Raw genomic sequence first — 22,358 nt, 5'->3', positions numbered from 1 at the left:
AGAGCTAGGGAAAGCCTCCAGTAGGTGAAATTTTAGGGGGATCAAAAGGGAAAAGGAGGGGGGGGGGAGAGTAGTCCCGGATTTTATTTTTAATGTTTTTGTGCCAATTCTTAAAGTTTTATTAACCAGACTTTTATCAGAAATATGTATTTTTTCCAAGTCTGTTCCTTTTATACGGAGTGTGCCAATTTTTATTTTTATGTATTCAAATCTATCTGACTAGAAATGCTGAATGAGCCATTTCCCATCTGTGTGAATTCAGAACAAGTCACAGGACCTCCCTGTGCCTGTTTCCTCATCTATAGCAGAGCTCTTGTTGTACGAGTCTGAGCCGCTTTTGGTCTTGGTCTGCTGGCCAGCCGGAGGTAGGGGAAGGCACGTCTTTTTAGAAGCGAGGTTACAACACAGTTTCTATAAACATAGGAAAGGTCGGACACTGCCACTGGGGCCTGGGACCGACACCAAGTTGCCACAGGAAGAGAACCACTAGGGAGCAGAGAAGGACGCACGCTCTAGAAAAGGGGCCGTTTCAGCACGCTCTGGTCCCACCAGTCCTAGGCCTCACGAGCGTCAGAGGGCGGGGAAGTGCGTAACCCACAACCACCTCGCACCACACGCACTACGTCCCCATAGCTGGCAGTGGTTTCGAGAGCCCGGATAGAAAGGAAGTGGAAACTGGAAAAAAGGTCCCGGCCTCACGACGCTGGTCACTGATTGGCTGAGTCGGGCTAGGCCCACAGGTACTTCACTTCCTTGGGCCTTGTGGGGGCGGGGCTAAAGGAAGTGTTCCTAGCGAGTCTGGTTTGGGCGTCTTGTTTGTGTTGGTTACTCAGCTGATCTGGGTGGTGCGTTCGGGGCCTCGGCTGGGGCTGACGTCATTGTTCCCTGACGGGTGGAGGGCGAGATGAGGCGCTGAGCTGCTCTCGGCCTGCAACCGGGTAAGTGGGCCAGGGGACCCACCCTGAGGCTGCCTTCCCCTTCCAGCACTGTATAGGGACCATTTATCGACCACTCCAGGCCTTTCGTGACAGTGCTTCCGACTCTAAGGATTCCAAAGGACCCCTGACTCCCCCGGAAACTTTGGAGTGGTCCAGAGGCCCCTTCCCCCTTCCCTACCCGTCCACCACTGTCTGTTGTGTTTGGGTTTCGCTGTCTCCATCCAATCCCTTTGCTTCCTCGGACCCTCTTCTTCCCCATTCTTGAACTCTGACAAGTCTCGAAGTGGCCACAGGTTCTGGGGCCCAAGTTTCCATTCTTTCTGAGTCAGCGCTTTGGTGCCCTTTGATCTAGTGGTTTATATACTTGTTAGTGTATGTTTGTGTGTTTAGGTATTTTATGTCCCCGGAGCCTCCTTCTTAGCTCTCTTCAACTCCCACCCCCAGCCTTTGTTCGAGTAAGCTCTACTACTTGCTCTTTTGAAAAAATGAAATTGTTGTGCTATTTGTAGGATTACCTGTCAATTTTTAATGTCCATATGTATTTTTAAGCTTTCAGAACTTAAACCCCGACAACATTTTTAGGGATACCTTGTCGATCGATAGTTATATCTTGATAGATCTTTAGATCTCCGTATCTATATAGGGGTCAGCTAGGTGGTGCCATAGATAGAGTACCAGGCCTGGAGTCAGAAAAGACTCATCTTGATTTCAAATCTTGCTTCAGACACTTAATTGTTGTGTAACCCTGGACAAGTCGGTTAACCCTGTTTGCCACAGTGTCCTCATCTGTCAAATGCTGGAGAAGGAAATGGCAAATCACTCCAGGATCTTTCCCGAGGAAACTCCAAATGGGGTCAGGAAAAGTTGGAAAGGTCTGAAACAAGTGAACAACAACAAAAATAGATCCCTAGATCTAAACAGTTCTAGATTTTGTCTGTCTATCCTTTTGGATCTATAGAGAGTATGGAGGTGAGAGAAAGAGAAATAAGACAGACAAATCAGTTATTACTGCAAGTAAACTAGTTTCGAAATAGGATTATGGCATTAAACCAAAAGAAATAAAAGACTTCCAGGAAAAAAAAAAAACTTTCGGAAGATAAGACATAGACTTGCAGAACAGAAGGGAGAGCATAGAGCATTACTTAATGGTTCTTAAAATAGTGCATGTTTTTAGGTTCAGTTATTTTCTAGATGGTACAGACAAGTAGAAAGATAATTGAGTATAAAAACAAAAATATTAAAGCTTGCTATTGGTTTGAAGAAGGCAGGTTGGTTTGTATCTTAGAGTCTCCGTTTTTCATTTGTAAAAAGTTGTTGTAGCAGATTGCATCTAAGGACCCTTCCAACTCTAAATCTGTGATCATATGGAAGTTTGTAGTTTTAGGCCATTACTACTATACTAGAAATTCTTAAAAAAACAACATATGAGATGATAATGATAAAATTTGTATTTGCCCATGACACTTGGATTATGGCTTTTCTAATCATGTGGTCCCTTGTTCTGAAAACAATTTATACTTATAACATGTGTGCTTGTTTATATGTGTGGTAATTCTTGTCTTTAGTGTATTATAGAAGATTTAGAACTGGAAGTGATCTCAGAATTTACTCACCTAGTCTAACCTCTTCATTTCTTAGTGGAAATTTCTCTGGGTTACAAGAAATTCTGTTAAGGCCAAGGTCAGAAAACTAGTAAGTAGCAGAGCCACATTTGAAACCCAAGTTTTCTGATTCTAAATACAGTGGGGTTTTTTTCTACTGAACCCTGCTGCCTCTTGATCTAAATACTCTTAATACCTTTATGGTGTATAAAATGCTAGCTTAAAAACCCTGTACATTACTATTTTTTGTTCAATAAAGTTAAATGGAATTATGGATCTCAATAGAGGCTACAGCCTAATGATAAATGCTTATTTTTCATTTATAAAGATGATACAACTGACAGCATGCATTTTGATTTTTTCCCTGGAATTGGAGATTTATGCCTGATCCAACCATACTTCAACTTGTGACAGCTCAATTTTGTGATCTTGGTTGGGATACAGAAAGATCTGTGGTTGTTTAACAGAGTAGAATTCTATGGCTTATTTAAGAAAAGAATCCAAATCTCATCATATAAACGGGAACTTTCCAGTCCCAAGCCCTTTTTAAGTCCTCATTCTTATTTTAATTTTCATTGCATTTGATACTATTTACTCATTCCTTGATTTTCCTTACATTATTTTTGTTACACAGTTTTCCCTTAGTGATCTTGCCTCTGACTTTCTTTTTTTTCCCCTTTTGCATTCTTCTTCCTGTGTATGCACTGTTCTCTATCTTTCTTTATGTCTATTTTCATTCCTTAGATAAGTTGATGACTTCAAGTTTTATTACTTCTTTGTAGTTAAGATCCAAATGCATATAACTAGACCATGTCTCTCGGTTTCTGCTTTATATGCTATCCAACTACAGAATATCTCCACTTTTTTTCCTTCCATATTTATATGGCAGTTATATACAAAGAGCTTAACAATTTTTGTTCACTTAGTCCTGTCCAACTCTTCATGATCCTTTGTTTTTTTTGGCAAAGATACTGGAGTGGTTTGCCATTTCCTTCTCCAGCTCATGGGAAACTGAGGCATAAAGGGTAAAATGCCTTGCCTAAGGTCACACAGCTATTAAATGTCTGAAGCTAGAATTTGAATCTCAATTTGAAATTGAGAAGATGAGTCTTCCTGACCCCAAGCCCAGCACTCTCTTCCCTTTGCCACCTAGTTTCTCTTCTTCATAATAAATACCCTTACACCTTGATCTTAGTGTGTCCAGAAGTAAATATTTTTCTTCCCATCTCTCAAACTGACTTCCTTTTCTAACTATACTATCTCCAACAGTGGCAACACCATTCTTTCACTATCCCCGGCTAGGAACCTTGGAATTACCTTTAAGTTATCTCATTCTTTCATCCTCTGTAAACATTTTACTCAAGGTCTTTCTTAAAAAAAAAAAAACAACCTGATAATTCCTTTCTTTCTATTCTATTAGAGTACTTTATAAAACGGCTAATTATTGAGCATTTAAGAAAGGAAGTAACAATCACTTACTGACAGCATGGCTTCCTTAAGAATAGGCTATGATATACTGAATTTATTTCTTGAAAGGTAACATGGCTTAGTTCAAAGAGGGCTGCATTTGGAGTCATGGGACTTAGGTTCCTGAGAGTCATAAGATCCTGGATTGAGAATGAGAATGTCATGTTGGACCTTGTTGGGATTTTTGTCCTGTAGTGAAATTGTTGGGTTAAAGAATATGAACAGTTCATTGAGATTTCAGCAAAGCATTTTGCAAAGATTTTAATGGTATCCTTGTGGACTAGATGGAGAAATGTAGGCTATATTGCAACATGTTGGAGTACAAAAGAGGTCAGAGTACCTGGTTTCAAGTCTTACCTGTGAAACAGCATTGTATGACTTGGAACCAGCTTACTTAATCTCTTATTTCCTCTGTAAAACCCACCATACTGTGAGGCATATAATAGAGGCTCAATAAATACTTTTTTCAATAAATACTGATTTTTATTACCATGTATAGGTAAAGAGCTAAGATGACTCAAATTTTGTAATCTTGGCTCCCGATCATCTTCCCTTCTCTCATTTTTCTTTTCCTATTCTTACAAACCATCAAGAGAGGCATGATTGAACTCTAAATGAGTAAGTTATACATGTACTTTTGTTTTTTTAAACCCTTACCTTCCATCTTGGAATCATCACTGTGTATTGGTTCCAAGGCAGAAGAGTGGTAAGGGCTAGGCAATGGGGGTCAAGTGACTTGCCCAGGGTCCGCACAGCTAGGAAGTGCCTGTGGCCTGATTTGAACCTAGGACCTCCAATCTCTAGGTCTGGCTCTCAATCCACTGAGCCACCCAGCTGCCCCTTACATGTACTTTTTAAATGTTTAATATGCCAGTAAGCTTTTCTTTAGGGAAAAAAAAAACACAAAAACCTAGGAATGATTTTTCTTCAGTTGTCTAGGTATTTTATTTAGTCCCTACTCTGTGTTAAGAATTAGAAACAAAAGTGTCAATGTTCTACTGTTAAAGAGTGTACAATGTAATTAAAGGGGTAAAACTATCACATGTGAGACAGAGTGATAAGTCTACTTAGATGTTAAGTTACGTGGTATAGAAGAACTGATATATTAAAAAGCTTCCTAAATTTGATCTGTCTAGTGAAACTTGTACTAATCCTCAGTTCCCTTATTTCTACTGGCCATGTACTGACTGGTGGATTCATTCTCATAAGCTAAAAATAAAAGACTAAATGATCCACAATAAAAATACAGAATTCTGTTTCCTTGAGAAAGATTGTCTGAATTTAATTCAAATGAATTTTTTCTTATTTCCATTTAAAAATTTTAACTTCTAATTTTTTTTTTTACCATTTCAGATAAGACTATGAATTGTGGCATTTCTTAAATGAAGCATTCAGGAGTGAAGTGAAAGAAAGTCATAACATATGGGAAATAAAATCCTCTTAAGTAATGTCCATTCATTTGACTTTAGATATATATATTTATCTCCTTAGTAATGCAAGAAGTCTTTGTGGGAAACAGAGAAGCAAGCAACTCTATCTCTTGTGCACATCTAAATATTGGAGAATAAGCTACATCAATCAGCAAAGAAGTTTTCATATAAGTAGAACAAGATATAAATGGACCAGAAGCCACACATTTGTTTCTAGTAAACACTCTTGTAATCCACGCAACCATGATTTACACATTGGAGTTTCAAAACTTAGTACTTCTGCACCCAAAGGACTAACAAAAGTAAGCATTCATATGTCCCGTATTAAAAACACCTTGGACTCTGTTTCAAAAGCTGTTTTTGGCAATCAGAATGAAATGTTTTCACGTTTCTCTAGATTCAAACCAGGAATATTGAGGAAAAAATCAGAAGATGATGTGTTAAAACAGAAAAGTGTTAAACAAGCTTCTGGCACCAACACTCTGAATGATTCCAGTGATAATAAAACAGAAAAGGGCCCTTTTCCAGAAGGTGAAATCTCAGACCCTTCTTTGGAAAACCCAGCCAAGATTGACCCAGTTTTAGAGAAAGGCCTAGAAGAGCGTAAACAAAATATTTATTATACAAACTATATAATTGCAAAATTTGAAGAATCGTTATACTTTTTATCAAATCATATAAATTCGTACTTTACAAATATGACTGAAAGAACTGAAAATGACCATCTGCAGCAGGCCACAGAGATGAAAATGGGAAAAGATGAAGCTGGAATCAGAGAGAGTCCTTCTAAGGATGAAGTTCAACTTAAAGAAAAGGGGACAGATTCACAATTTCTTTCACCTACTGTAGCTCACTCTGAAGAGCTCACTGGAACATCTGATACTCTTCCAGTTTCTGTTAAACAGAGTTTTGCCAATTTTCTTGCAAGACCTAGTGACAGTGTACAAGCACTTGTAGGTGGTTACATTGTGGGGCTTGTACCCAAATTAAAGGCTGATGCAAAATATCATTCAGAAGAATTTCAAGGAGGTAAAGCTGAGCAGGCTAGTGGGAAAGAAAACCATGAGGAAGAGAAAAAACACCTATCCCTTCAGCGAGAAAAAGCAAGTCACTTTTATAATTAGTTTTAACTTGTGTTGATATTTGTAACATTTGAGATGTTTTTCCATTTTTCTGGTTTTGCTTAAGATTTAATATTTTTCAGTCTTGCCAGAATAATTTATTTCTCTTTCTATATGTTTTATAGATTATTGAAAGGGTAAGTATAGATAACAGAACCCGGGCACTAGTTCGAGCATTAAGAAGAACAACTGACCATAAACTCTGTATTAACAGGATTGAAGAATTAACTTTTCATCTTCTAGCATTTCCAGAAGCAAGAGCACTAGCTGTAAAGGTCAGTATTATTTTTTTAAGTTCTAAAATGGGTTTTCATTTTTGGATTATTTTTCTATCAATGTTTTTCTTATCTACTTTAAGTACTACATATTCATTACAAAGTTTTTCTATTTATCCATCTTACTGTTAATTGCTACTCTGTTGTTACTAAGTAAGCTTGATACCTCAAAACTGGAAGGTTTTTCTTGGCATCTACTGGTTGGCCCACCCAGTACCTATCATTTTATGTCTTTAGAACCTTAAAAAATTATAAATTTATCAATAAGTATTATCAAATCAACATACAAAATAAGAGGCAAAGTGAAAGTCTTGCTCTTTCCTCATGCTTTTAACAAGGCAAAACCAAAAGAATTAACAAAAAGATAAAATGATTTTTGTCCTGTGTCCTTTTCCATGCCTCTCCAAAATTCTGGATTTTCCTTTTTTCTTTTATTCTTTTGGGCTTTCCTTTTTTATTTTATTCTCAGAGTGGTTCTGGTTCTTTGAATTTACTTTTCATCACCCTCATATAAATATTCCATATTTCCTTATTTCATATTTATAATATTTTGTGGTAGTATAATATTGTTCCATTAACATCATTTATTTAGCTATTTTTCAGCTGTTTGAATATAAGTTGTTTCCATTTTTTTCCTGTTGTAAGTAGAGCAGCTATGAATATTGTTCTATATATAGATATTTTGATTATAATTTTGGTATAGACCTAGCACTGAAATCATCAATGTCTTCAGGGGTCTGTAGCCTCACTAACACTTTTTTAGAGAGTATGTCTCCCCACAACCCTGTCAACTTTGAACTTTTGGTTTTTAAAAAAGTTTTCATTATTCTAGTACATTTAAAGGACTTTGGTCATCTTTTTATGTAATTACTAATGGTTTAGATTTCCTCTTTCACAAATTGGGTCCTTTAATCATTGTTATATTGGGAAAGTAGAAGTGATTAATATTAGTCTTTTGATATGCTGTCAAATTTTTTTTCCCAATTAAAAAATCCATTGCTTGTGGTATAAATTTATTATTTTGAAATCTTGCACTTAATTCTGAAGTAGACTTACCAGGCTTTGCTCAGTGCTCTGAAAATAGTCAGAACTTAATAAATGTTTGTTGAATTTCCTGTTGGTATTGCTACAGTTTTCCTTCAATGCCTTTTAAAAAAAAATATTTGAGTCAGTTTTATATTGTCTAGTTATAGAACATGATTTTATTCCTATTTTAATAGTGATTCATTTTGTGATCTTGACTAAATACTTTTTTCTTTGCTTTAGTTTTCTTAACTATAAAATGGGAATAATATGAATAAATCTTATGACTTCTGTATAAAGTATTGAATCTTTTTATCATAACTTTTTTGCAATTATATATTTGCAAAGCAGGGTTTTTGTTAAAATTATCAGAAGTGTGCTAGTTAATAATATTTTTGTCAATATGTGAAACTAAAATTGAAGTTGAAAAGAAACAATGACTTGGACATTCTCAGTCTTACTTTATTGTTCCAGAATTCAGATATATCCTCTTTTAGATGGCAACTGCGTAACTGAATGTTACTGATTATTATGCTTATTCATTCACCTCTTTTAAGTTTTTGAACCAACTATTTATGCCTAGGTTAAATAGGCTGTTAGGCAAATATTCAAGTTCTAATTATTAAAAGAAGCTATCTTTAATTAGATTTTAGTGCTTAATAAGATTTTGGAGAAAAAGTGTTGGAGAAAAATTGATATTCCAAAAAATGGACTGAAATCACAAGTGTAATTAAATGTCAACTTTTCATGCTACATACAGTTTATAATCTGTGATCTTCCAATACCCATTTCTGTTTAAATAGGGGCATAATTGCTAATATTTCATGTACCTAAAATAACTTTGCTCTTATACCAAAAGATACAGTAAAAAGATAAATTTATTGATATATATTTTGTTATTTTCATATACATTTCCCATTGTATTTCTCAGCCACCTTCCTCAAAAGGATCCATATCTTAAAACAAAAAATAAAAGAGGGAGCAGTTCCAAGATAACAAAAGAGTCTAATATATTTAGCATTCCACATCTATTGCCCCCTGCCTCTACAAGAAGTAGATTGAGGTGGCTTATCATTTCTCTTCTTTTGGGCAGATCCTGATTATGATAATTTTATATTGTCATATAGCATTAAATCATACATTTGTTTATAAATATATTAAAAATTCCAATGTAAATTCAGTAATGGATTGTATTATAAGGAGGTGCAAGATAATACCTTGAAATCTCATGAAGCTATAAAAATGACTTCCGTCAAGTGTTAGCTAAAGTTCTGCAAGAAACCTTTCCCAATTTTCTTAATGATATTTCCTTCCCTGGATTTTTTCCAATTTATCTTGTCCCTATCTTGTTTGTCCACTGTTGTTTGGATGTTGTTTTCCCTCTTCAATTGTCAGTTCTTTGAGAGCAAGGATTTTTGCCTCTCTTTGTATCTCAGTGCTTTACACAGTACCTAGCACATAATAAATAGTTGTTTAATAAATGTTTATTGATTGCTTGCTTGTTCGTGCTTAATAAAGCTTTATTTGACTGACTGGCATACTGGATACTATTGCATTTGGCTTAACTCATCTACAGAAACTTTGCCTGACTGATAAAAGGATAATTATAAATCCAGTCCTAGTATGTACAAATCAGTCAAGATTGGGCACAGTATGAATGTGGGGAAAAAAAAAAACATAGTCTGAAGGGCTATCTCTTGAGCCTTCTACATAAGAAGGCCCCCAAATCCTCATTCTTTGTGAATTGGCTTAGTAGGATCCAATCTCCATTCTGTCTCATTTAGGAGAAATGGAGAAGAAACCTTTGTTAACTTGGTATATAAATTAACTTATTTAGAAAAATCCTAATAAAATTCAAGCCTATAAACCACATGTGTGTGAGTGTGTATGTGTGTGTTTATTTTTTACTGATTTCATAGTAATTTACTAATCATGGTTGTATGCTTGTATTGGCTAAATTACTTTGTAAATTTCATGAGGGAAGAGATCTTGTCTTTGTGTTCAGTAGCTTACATAGTATTACCTTACATAGTAACCATTACATAGTATTGCCTCCTATTCAATCAATAATCATTTACTAAGCACTTATGATGAGTCAAGCATTATTGTAAGCACCAGGGATACAAAGACGAAAGCTAAATAGTTCTTACTTTTAGGAACTTATATTCCAAAGGAAGAGGTAATGTGTACCCATTCAAGTACATTCCACATACCTATAAAGCAGAAAAAAGATAATTTTGAATGGCAAGACAGTAGTAGCTTGGGAGACTAGAAAAGGACTTCTCTGCAGAATTGGTGTACTTTATCAGATTTTTAAAGAAAATGAAGGATGCCAAGAGTAAAAGGCATAGAGATAGAGCGTTTCCGGCCTGGGGGACAATTAGTAATTAGGCTTAGAGATGGGAAATAGAACATTGTGTATAGAAATTGTAAAGTAGACTTTTGTGGCTGGACTATAGAATGCACAGAGAAGAGTAATGTGGAAGGAGCATGGAGAGTTAGGAAGAGGTCAGGCTATGAAGAACTTTAAATATCAAACAGAGGAGGGTAGTTTTAGATCCTAGAAGTCATATGAAACCATTGGTAGAGTGGGATTATCTGGTGAGACCTGAAGTTTATAAAAATCACTTTGGGGGCTTCTTGTAGTATTGTTAATAGGAGGCTATTGTAATGGTCCAGGTTAGAGATAATGAGAGCTTGAATCAAGATGGTACTTGTGTGAGTAAAGGAGATATATGCCAAAAGAGTGTTTATGGAGCTAGAAACAACTAGATTTGGCACTTGAGTGAGAAGTTGAAGATGACACCAAGGTTGCAAACCTGGGTGACTAGAAGATAGTGGTGCCCTTAATAATAATAGGTAAGTTAAAAAAAAGGGTAGGTTGGTGGAAAAAGGAAGAAATAGGGAGTTTTGTTTGGGATATGTTGAGTTGGAAATGGGATAGAAGGTTAAGAGAGTACAACTGAATATATAGATCTGTGAGTTTTTTATAGGATAATTTAGCCATTCTGAGCTGATGGGGTCACTAAATCAGAGAGTATACAGAGAAAAGAACTCCTAACATTGACTCTTAAAGTTAGTAGGAAAGATATAGATGATGACCTAGTAAAGTAGATTGAGAAGGAAGAATCAGATAGGTTGAAGAAGAGTGTCACCCAGGATGGAGAGAATGACCAGGAGAGGAGGATGGTCAGAAGTATAAAATGCTTTAGGGGGATAAATAAGGATGAATGAATTCAAATTGGAAAAAATAGCAGTTCTATATTCTATTTATCAAATATTTTAGTTTAATTTGCATACTAATTCAGCATTGGGACATCTCAGTGGCACAACAAATAGAATGCTAAGCCTGGACTCAGGAAAACTCATCTTCCTGATTTAATATCTGATCTCAAATACTATGTGACCCTGGGCAAGTCACTTAACCTTATTTGCCTCAGTCTCCTTATCTGTAAAATAAACCATAGAAGGAAATGGCTTATCACATAAGAAGTTGGTGGTAGAATCTAGGGTTCCTGTTTTTCTGTCCAGGACTCAGTGTATCACTTTGTATTATAATAATTAGAAAATATTTCATTTCCCATAAAATATTTAAGCCATGGAATGGCACTTCAACATTTTTGTTACAAAAACACCAAATGGGGTCACAAAGGGTCAGAAATGCCTGAAATGAATAAAAAACAAAATTCATATTTTGACTTTGGCTTAATGTCTTTGTGTAGAATAAATACACACTGCTATAAAACATACACTGTCTTGGTATAGTTCCAATTTGTTCTTGCTTCTAAAAATGGCTTAGTAAAATTAAATAAATAAATAAAATTCTGAGAAGGAAAACTCATCAGCTTTTGACCTATAATAGCGAAATTTATAATTTATTAAACAAAGGTTATACTCAAATACTGAACACTTATCATGTATCAACTATCTAGAGTTCTAGTCCTGTTCTAAGTCTTGAGCTTAGTTCTCTGAGTGTAGGTGTATTTGAGTATATACATGTAAAATAGAACAGAATGTTTATATTCTATTTTCTACCTTGTTCCATATTGCTATGTTTTCCTTCTCTTTCTTTTTTATTCATAAGATTGTAGATTTAGAATTGGAAAGAACCTTAGAAATCATCTAGGGGGCAGCTGGGTAGCTCAGTGGATTGAGAGCCAGGCCTAGAGACGGGAAGTCCTGGGTTCAAATCTGGCCTCAGACACTTCCCAGCTGTGTGACCCTGGGCAAGTCACTTGACCCCATTGATTAGCCCTTACCACTCTTCTGCCTTGGAGCCAATATACAGTATTGACTCCAAGACAGAAGGTAAGGGTTAAAAAAAAAAAAAGAAATCATCTAGTTTGGCGCCTTTGTTGTGCAGATGAGGAAACTAAGGCCAGGAGAGACCGAGTGATTTGCATAATGTCACACTAATAATAGAAGCAGATTTTGGACCCAAGTATTCTGATTCCAATCCATTGCTTTTTCCACTACACCATATAGCCTCTCTCTGTTTCCATTGTCTCTTTTTTTATCCCATCTTTCTGTTTTTACTTTCTTTTTTGCCCAACTCTTTAAATTTCTTCTTAATTTCTTATGTCATCTCAGCTTTATTTAGGTCCTCTATAAGAAAGAATAAAAATAGTATATACAAATTTTAAAATAGACATTGATATTATTTAGCTTAAAATCAAGGTTAAAGAGAAAAGTTATAACACTTTATTCCCGTATATTAGGAATGATTTTAAATTTCATCAGTGATGCTTTTATCTAACTTGAGAAAAGCCATCTTTAGAACAGTTGTAAAGAAGAAATTTGTTGCATATCAAATGATTGGTGGTTAAGATGGTTAACAACCCAAGGGAGGCAATGTATATTATTTAGTTTCAATATAAGTTTCCTATTCCACCCCCATATTCTTTCAATCTGTATTATACTGAAATTGAGTATAGTCTATATATTTGGTCTTAATTTTTGTTGAATATATATTTTTCTTTGAAAGATCATCCATAGGAATGTGGATTCCAAACTACCATGGCATTCCACTCCCCCCTCCAAGAGTCTTTAAAATAGTTAAGAATTTATTATGGTGTGCTGATACAAATCTGGTCTGAAGGTCTGTTAAAAAAATATAAATATGATTTTTGATTTTGAGCCTTGTTATTAAAAATCTTGTTGCTGAGGAAAAAATTCCATAAAAATAAGTTACTCTGTAATTCTAACAACCAAGTTCAAAATAAGGCTTGATTAGTCATTCTAGGGCTTAAATATTTTATGGGAAATGAGGTGTTTTCTAATAAATATAATGTAAAATGAAGTTTGATAAAGGTTTTTTGATGGGTGGAAAAACAGGAGTCTTAGACTCTGCCACTAACTTTTTTGAATGATTTTGAGGGAGTTATTTTTCCCTCTTAGGGACTGTTTCTTTTTTTTATAAAATGAGGATGTTAATACAAGACCAGCAATGATAAAACTTTTATAGACCAAGGGCCCAAATTGTAACCCTTATTATTCATGTAAGCCGCCCCCTCACCCCAGACAGGGGAGGGAGGAAGTACTCCCATTCCACTGCTGGGCAGAGGGGCAGGTGAAGTGAGGCATGTCTACTGGCACAGTGGAGAGGGGGAGGGAATCAACCCCCTCTGGCATGCGTGCCATAGGTTCCCCCGTACAGCACTAGATCTTTTTTAGGTCTTTTCCATAGTGATTCTAAGTACATAAAAGGTAGTATTAGAGTTCAAAGGTGGAAGAGATTGTGGAAATTAGGGAAGGATCATATGGAGATGACACTTTTAAGACGTCACAGACATTTTCAGTAGTCCAAAATGGTGAGGGCTTTCCATGATTGAAAACTACCAGTGAACAAAAAGCAAAAGGAGAAAAAGATTGAATGGGATGGGATGGGTAGAAAAGTTCAAAAGAAATTGGAAAGGTGTAGAGTAGGCAGGAATTAGAAAGTCTACTAAATTACCTCTTTCTTTGTGTTCTCCCCCTTCTTCAGTGGAATGATGAAACCAGATTTTGACTGGGATACATAATATCTTTTTTAATATACATAATAAATTAAAAAAAATTTTTTAACCCTTACCTTATGTCTTGGAATCAATACTGTGTATTGGTTCCAAGGCAGAAGAATGGTAAGGGCTAGGCAATGGGAGTCAAGTGACTTGTCCAGGGTCACACAGCTGGGAAGTCTGAGGCCGGATTTGAACTCGGGACCTCCCATCTCTAGGCCTGGTTCTCAATCCACTGAGCTACCCAGCTGCCCCTATATAATAACTTTTTAAGTTAAGATGATGACTGAAGATTTGGGGGGTAATTCAGTTAATAACTTTCTAGTTTGAATTTTCAAATATTCAAGCCTGAAGAATATTTACTTGGCTGTTGCCATTACAAATAAACTGCTTGTACCAATGATAGTTGTTAGACATAATAAAAAACTGTATTTGATGACAATATCTTCATTTGCATGTATTCAATTACAGAACTCACTACAGATTCTAAAGGCAGCTTAAGTAATAATCTTTCCATCTACATCTGTATTTTCCTGAAACAAAAGACAGAAAGATTTTAAAAATCTGCTTTTTAACATTATTCTCACCTGGGCCTGACTCATACCAGTTTCCTAATATTGATGCTGGAACCAAATTAACACCTGTAAGCCATGCAACAAAAAATTATCAAGTCAACAAAAAGATTTGTATTTAGTCACAGAAGGAGAAGGTATTCAATAAAAAAAGGTATTGAGGACACCTCAAATTGATACGGCTGAGTATCTCTGTAGAGTGTCTTTGGAGCTTTTTATTATGATGACTTTATACTAAGGCAGTGAGGAAGTTATGCCCCTTGAGTCAACCAAGTGTCCAAGAAGGTGTCAGTAACTTTTAAGGAAAAGTAGACATAACTTGCATGGGAGGAGACATTAAGACACTGCTTTTGTCCTAAACACCAATTCTCTAATCTTGCTGTATAGCTTTAAATTGTTGAATACTACATTTGCCAAAGAATTAGTTTCAAAGTCTCACTTTCTCTTTACATACTCCCTACTTAAGGGTACCTTAGTTCAAGTCTTTTTCATCTATAATCTAAACAACTTCAGTAGCTTCCTAATTAGTCTTCTTAATTCCATTCACCCCTTTCATTAATTCATATCCTATATAGTTGCCAAAGAACTCTGTCAGTCTGTTGCACAAGAAGCTCCAGTGGCTTCCTATGGTTTCTAGGGTCAAATATAAACTTTTCCATTAGGCATTTAAAGTCTTTTACAAAATGGTTCCAGTTCATCTTTCCAGATTTATTATGTGTTGCTTCCCTTCATATATTTAACATTTTGGCCAAACAGTCCTAATTTTTGATCTTTACAAATAATACGGGATCACATTCTTGCTCCTTTCTCTGTGCCTTTCTACAAAATTTCCCCCCACACCCCCATTATTCAATATGCATTCCTTTCCAAATCTTTGGCTTCCTTTAAAGCTCACTCAAGAGCTATTTCTATAGGAAGCCCTCTTTCTCCCCTCAGCTACTAGTGCTCCCCCTGAAATTACCTTATATTTACTCTGTATGTATGTATTTTAAAAAATCTTTTAACATATATATATGATTTTTAAAAATACATGTATATATGTGTATATATATATATATGTTAAAAGATTTTTTAAAATACACATTTAGTTTCTCCTAATTAAAAAGGTCAAGGATGGTTTAATTTTTTTATTTCATTATATTCAGTGTTTAAGTATCTGGTACATAGATGGTGTTTAATGACTTGATTGATTAGTTGGTATAACTATTCAATAGCATTTTATAAACAAATTGCTCACAAAAGATGAATAAAAGATATCATCAAAGATGTATGAATAGAAACGAAGCTGGGCCAATTGTGTAGCCAAATTGTATTATTATCATTGTGCTACTTTGGTACCCATGTTATATTGAGAAGCCTTGAAGAAGGCTCCCCCAAAACCATCTGTAGAGGATATACCAGAAGACATAGAACAGTTGTCACATATAATGAGATTACATGGATGAATTGTGATTTACATTTTTGAAGGAAATATCCATATAATCTTGATGAAATCATATATTCAAGGAATTATTCTTTGCCAGGCTGGTTAAAAACAACTATTTTAGTGATTGCAAATCTACTATAAAATTTTTGGGACCTTGCTAGTGGAGGGGTGGGTGGTGGTAGAAATGGAAATAACTTGAACATTGTTTTGATAACTTTGATGTATTTATATAAATGATAACTGTATTTTATTTTCCCCACTAGATTATAATAAGGCCCACAAAGGCCATGGCTGATCTAAAGATTGTGTCTCTCCCACTGCTTAGCATAAAGTTCTTCACACAATAATCTCAATGTTAAATGAATAAGTAAATAACTACAGTTGTTTCTGAAAATGATATGTTTAAAGTTGGGGGTAGTGTCTTAATCCAGATTAAGTAGAATATGGAATGCTAAAGTCTTACATAAGTAAACTCAGAGCTCACAATATGATATATGTGACCATGAAAATATGGGTTTCAAGACTGTGAATTGCCCAAACTGTTAGATAATTTTTAGCATCTTGATTTTATATAAAAAATAAATGGTCGCCATGGGGAAAATTCCCAAATAAGAAATACCCAAGTCAGACAGGTTTTATGGAGATTTTAATTAATATAAATGAAGGAATTAAGGAAAGGGAAAGAGACAGAGTAAGAGGAAATAGTAGGAAAAGGCTAGGGCCTAGGCCAATGGCCTAGGCCTTTTCTCTTTAAGAGAGAAACTAAGTCAGTCTTTAATCACTCACCACAAGATCTTTCCAAGCAAAACTCTAGTGTTCAGAGAACCAGCAGTCTCCTCTGACTCCTGACCTCCAATTCAGCTCACAAAGCTGAATTAAATCTAACTCCCTTGAACTGGTTCAGACAGCTCCTTTTAAAGAGAAATTTCTTGTTTCACCTCCCCTAAATTTTCATGTCTACCAATCACAGTAGACGCTTTTCCTAGGACAGCCCATTCTTAGTTTTTTAGTTCTCACCTTCTCTGGGTAGATTATATCTTCTGAGTATTTCACACCTCTTTGTTAAGCTTGTCCCTTGCAAGTTGCCTGACCTTTTAGTGATTAATTTGACCTTCATAGGTACTTAGCACCCTTTTGTATTAGATCTAAAGATAGACCTCGCTTAAGGGCTTTTGCCTCACTATAAGTATGGGTTAAGTACTTTTTCATTGTTCAGTAAGGAGTTTACAACTTTATCTTCCCCTAAAGTATGTCTAAGTATGGGTGGAGTAATGTTAGAGTTCCCAATACATTCCTGACCAAGTACCTCCATTGTTTAAATGGGGACTAACCTTAACCATAACCTTAAGATAATGTTCCAAGGTAGAGTCTGAGAAAATTTAAGATTTACAATAGCAAGCTAGCTTTGTTGATGGGAGACATATAAAAAATTAAGCACAGTCAGAATGATGAAAACAAGTCAGGTCTGGTGGAATATTAGAGTCTGGTGGATTTTTATTAGGTTTTTATATGAATGTAGCAGGACCAGATATTCTGGGAAGGAATCAAGGAGCCTGGACTTATGAATTGGTTCTAATTTTGGTAATTGAGGGAGAGAATACACCTGCAGAATTGAAGGCTAGTTACCAAACTCTACTCAGTTGGGAAAAGGGGCTTTGTTGCCTATTGCTGCTTATCTTACTTTGGCAATCACTCAGCTTCCCTTTGTACTTAAAAAAAATTTTTTTTTAAGAATTCCAGTGTTTCTTTAGTGGCCTGGGAGATTACTGTAATTCTTATATCAATAGGAATTGTTGTTTAGTTGTTTCAGTTGTGTCCCATTCTTTGTGACTTCATTTGAGGTTTTCTTGTCAAAAATGCTGGAGTGGTTTATCATTTTCTTTTTTCCAACTCATTTGAGAGATGAGAAACTAAGGTAAACAGGGTTAAGTGACTTGTCTAGGATCTTATAGTTATTAAGTATCTGAGGTCAGATTTGAACTCAAGAAGACATGTCTTCCTGATTCCAGCCCTAGTGCTCTATCCATTGTGTCTCTTAATTGTTCTATATAGCAGTGGTATAAAATTAAAATAGAAATTGAGGTCACTAAACTGTATATAAGGATCCTTGCAGTTGCATATTGACTTAGAAAGCCACATATTTGCATTAACTATTCTTTACTGTATTTTTATTTATTTTGTTAAATATTTCAAAATTATATTTTAATCTGGTTTGAGCTCCACCTGGGAGAGTTGCAGGCTTCTGTGGATGTTTGAAACCTCTGAGTTATACAGTTTTATTTAGGACTCCTAGAATATAAACAAAAAATTATGAATAGCAGTGAAAAAATTAGATTTCAAAATATTGATCCCAAAGTGAATTTAAATCTCTAAGTTGTATTGCTTCTCATGTTCTGCTTTTCTGAGACCTTAATTTGCTAACAAAAAATTTTTCATTTGGTTTAACCCATCAGAAATTTCATTAAGTATCTTAGACTCTTTTAAGTATAGGTCTTATTTTTTTTATTTCTACATTTAAAAATTACTAACGAATATGAAACAGTATTTGTCATTTTGTTCTCTCATATTGAATATTGCAAAAAAAATAGTTAAATGTAAGCTTCTTGTGGGCAAAGACTTTTTTACTTTCTCTTTCTTCCATTTAACAGTGCACATAGTGGGAACTTTATATATGCCTATTGAATTGTATAGGTGATGTTCAGTTAAGCTTTTGTTATGATTTATATGGGAAGATTTTATCTAATCTCTATATACCTGCATTTTCTCTAGCTTTAAAAGAAAAGTTTTTCATGGAGATTGATATATTTTAACAAATACTTATGAAGAAATACATTTTCTAAACAAAATATTGTCAAAGGATTCTTAAAAGAATAAACTTTTCACTATTGCATTTTAAAATTCAATAAATATATTTCCTTCTCTACAGGAAAAACTTGTTCCATACTTATTACGACTAAGAAGAAATAAGGATGAAATTCTTCAAGCTACCGTTAGGGAAAATTTGGCTTTAATTGGCTATACAGATCCTGTGAAAGGAAGAGGAATTCGTATTCTCACAATTGATGGTGGAGGAATAAGGTAGAATTGGGGATAATTTGATGCTTATTTTAGAGTGAAACCTAATGTTATGGAAATTTAGCCGCCTGATTCTTTAATTAGAAAATCAAACATTGGTTAACATTATTATAAAATCAAACTTAAGTTTGTGATTTTTACTAAATAGTTTTTCCATAAAGGAAACTGATTTTTGCTTAAAATTCTTTGTTTCTTATTTTAAAAGAAACTTTTTGACACAAAACTAAAGTTTATTTTGTAACACAGATGGGAAGGGTCATCCACATTTTTTTTTTGTTGGGACTTCACACCTTTCACTTGGACATGGACTACTTACTTATTCTTTGAGTTGTCTTGTTCACCCTATCCTGCCCTTATATTAGCAGGTCTATATTATAGAAAACCACATATTATTTTCAAATTCTCTCAACAGAGAATTCTCTCAATAACTTGTCAAGTAAGTAATATAGTGGATAGAATATTGAATTTGGAGTCAGGTAAACCTTTTTTTTCAAGCCCTTATCTTCCATCTTGATTCTAAGGCAGAGGAGTGGTAAGGGCTATGCAATGGGGGTCAAGTGATTTCCCCAGTGTCACACAGCTAGGAAGTGTCTCAGGCCATATTTGAACCTAGGACCTCTCATCTCTAGGTCTGGCTCTCAATCCACTGAGCTACCCAGCTACCCCCTAGAGTCAGGTAAACTTGATTTCCATCCTACCTTACTATCTTTATAAGTTGGGGCAAGTTACTTGCCCTCTCATTTTCAGTTTCATCCCTCTTCCTACATAAGACAATATGTAAAGTGCTTGGTCAGCATGAAACAGTATATAAATGATAGCTGTTTTTAATTAATAGTAATAATGATTATTATTCTCATGTTCTCATCAGTGTGTTTCTATTTACATAAACCAGTCATTCACCAAGATGACACTTTCAGATTATAAACAGGATTATAGTAATAAATTTTTTAAAAAGTCAATAGATCCCAAAAATAATGTTAACTAGCTTTTATCTAGCACTTTAAGAAGGAAGTGCACAACTATTAAGTCACAATCTACACATAAACCTTGGAAACAGGCTCCTGCCAGTGCACTTATTGACTGTAGTGCCTGGACCAACACAGGAACCTAGAAAACAGATACATGAAAGAACAAAATCCTGATGGGCTTATGGTAACTTAGAGCTTTTGATCACAGGCTTCACTGTTATTGATCCACTCAGAAACAGTGGTACTACATGAAACTTCTGCTTTGGTCACTGCAAAAATAAGAACCAAATGTAGAACAACTGATTATGTTATGGTTGAAAAAGGAATATAGCAAGGCTATATATTGTTACCCTATTTGTTTAACTTCTGAAGAGAGTACATTATGTGAAATGCCATGCTGAATGTATCAAAAGCCAGAATTAAGGTTGCTGGGAGAAATATTAACAATTTTAGACATATAGACAATACTACTCTGGCAGAAAAAGATAAGAATTAAAAAGCCTCTTAATGAGGATGAAAGAGGAGAGTATAAAAGCTGGCTGGATACTGTCAGGTTTTATATTCTTGGGCTCAAAGATCAATGCAGATGGTGACTAAGACCATGAAATTAAAAGATGCTTGTTCCTTGGAAGGAAAGCTATGATAAATCTGGACAGTATATTAAAAAGTAGAGACATCACTTTGCTGACAAAAGTCAGTATGAAGTAGAGCAGAGAAGCTCAAAAGTCACCATGAGAATCCTTTCCAAACAATTTTAAAATAATACCATAAAACCAATACAGGAGTGAAAGAACCAATAGGAAGACAGAGTAAAACAACTTTCAAGAAAAGAAAAACCTAAAAAGTAGGCAGAGAACATCTGGGGCACTGGGGTGAGAGATGAGCACAGCCAGCAAGACTATAGCAAGTAGTGAAAAGCAAGCCAAGAGTGAGGCTACTTCCAGCCCCTTCCCCTGCCCCCTTTCCAAGTAACACCTGTTGTTCCAGGTTCTGAACCTAAGCCCAAGCCTACATCCAGATTTTGAGATGCTGCCTGGGCAAATAGAGGTCCAACAAACCCACACCCCTTGAAATTCCAAACCTGTAAGGAAATCTGTAATTCTAGCCCAGGGCAGTCTGTGCCAAGGCAGGCTGATCTGTGTGGGCCCAGTGTGAAGATAGGAGTCCCAATCTGGATCTGAGACAAGGACATAAATCCCAGTTTGGGGTAGTTGGTAGACTCAAAGGTGGGGGAGAGACCTCCTGATCTTTTTGCCAAAAGCTCGAGGCAGAACCCTAGGACAGGACAGTCCTTGACCTGATCAAGCACAGAATGAGATCAAAAACTTACACCCAAGCCTGAAGCAAGACTTTAAATTATGAGCATCTCAAGGGTTAATTGAATCAACAGTGGGATGTGACCTTAAGAGCTCCTAGCCCTCAGGCTATCATACCATCTTGGAAGAACTGAAACTGGCAGAAACCCAGAAATAAAGCTAAAGTTAGCATCAAGGAAGGAGTAAAGTTTAAGAGGGTATCTAACCTCCCAGAAAACAGAGCCTACCATTAAAAAGTTATGAAAAATGAACAAACAACAACAACAACAACAAAAAAGCACCTAATTATAAAGACTTTTTATGGAAACTAAAAAGAACAAGTTACAGACACTGAAGGGGACAATAAAAGCAAAGCAAACACATGGAAAGTTTAAAAGAAAAATATGGATTGGGCACAGATTCTTGAAGAGCTCATAAAGGACTTCAAAAACAAATTAAGGGAAGCAGAGGAAAAATGGAGAAGAGAAATAAAAGCAGTGCAAGAAGAAATGGACCAAATGAAAAAGGAGACCCCAAAACTGACAGGAAAATCACATCAAAATTGAGCTACTAAAAACTAGTGATTTCATGAGACATAAAGAAACTATAAAACAAAATAAAAAGAATGAAAACAAAACAGAAGAAAATATGAAGTATCTCATTGAAAAAAAACTGACCTGGAAAATAAATCTAGGAAAGACTATTTAAGATTTATTGAACTATCTGAAAGCCATGATCAAAAAAAAAAAAAGCAAGCTTGGACATCATAATACAAGAAATTACCAAAGAAAACAGCCCAGAGGAATTCAAACAAGAAAATAAAATAGAAATTGAAGGAATCCACAGGTCACCTCCAGAAATCCTCAGATGAGACATCTTCTAGGAATATAATAGCTAAATTCAAGAGCCTGCCACCTCAAGCCAAGGAGAAAATACTTCAAGCAGCCAGAAAGAAACAATTCAAATACCATGAAGCTACAATCAAGGATCACACAGGACTCAATAGACTTATACATTAAAGGATTTGAAGGCATGGAATATGATATTCCAGAAGACAAAAGATCTGGGTTTACAATCCAGTCACCTATCTAGCAAAACTTGAGTATATTCTTTCAGGAGAAAAACTGGATATTCAATAAGATAGAAGATTTTCAAGCATTCCTGAGGAATA

At 35.3% G+C, this 22,358-nt stretch overlaps 1 protein-coding gene across 3 annotated transcripts in view; it reads left to right on the top strand.

Annotated features, from left to right (window-relative positions):
* Positions 1-273: 273 nt before the first annotated feature.
* Positions 274-22,358, top strand: part of PNPLA8 (patatin like phospholipase domain containing 8) — a 55,044-nt gene continuing 32,959 nt past the window's right edge. Inside the window, exons 1-4 of one of the 3 annotated variants that reach the window (XM_056799549.1) lie at positions 274-740; positions 5,360-6,539; positions 6,683-6,832; positions 18,776-18,927. In XM_056799549.1, the coding sequence (XP_056655527.1) occupies positions 5,454-6,539; positions 6,683-6,832; positions 18,776-18,927 (1,388 nt within the window). In that variant the 5' untranslated portion in view covers positions 274-740; positions 5,360-5,453. The other 2 variants (XM_007504136.3, XM_056799548.1) reach the window with 2 other exon arrangements.

The sequence above is a fragment of the Monodelphis domestica genome, chromosome 5 (assembly GCF_027887165.1).
Source record: "Monodelphis domestica isolate mMonDom1 chromosome 5, mMonDom1.pri, whole genome shotgun sequence".
Classification (NCBI taxonomy): Eukaryota; Metazoa; Chordata; class Mammalia; order Didelphimorphia; family Didelphidae; genus Monodelphis; species Monodelphis domestica.
The sequence above is the reverse complement of the archived record's forward strand: the minus strand, read 5'-3'. Positions and strand labels throughout refer to the sequence as shown.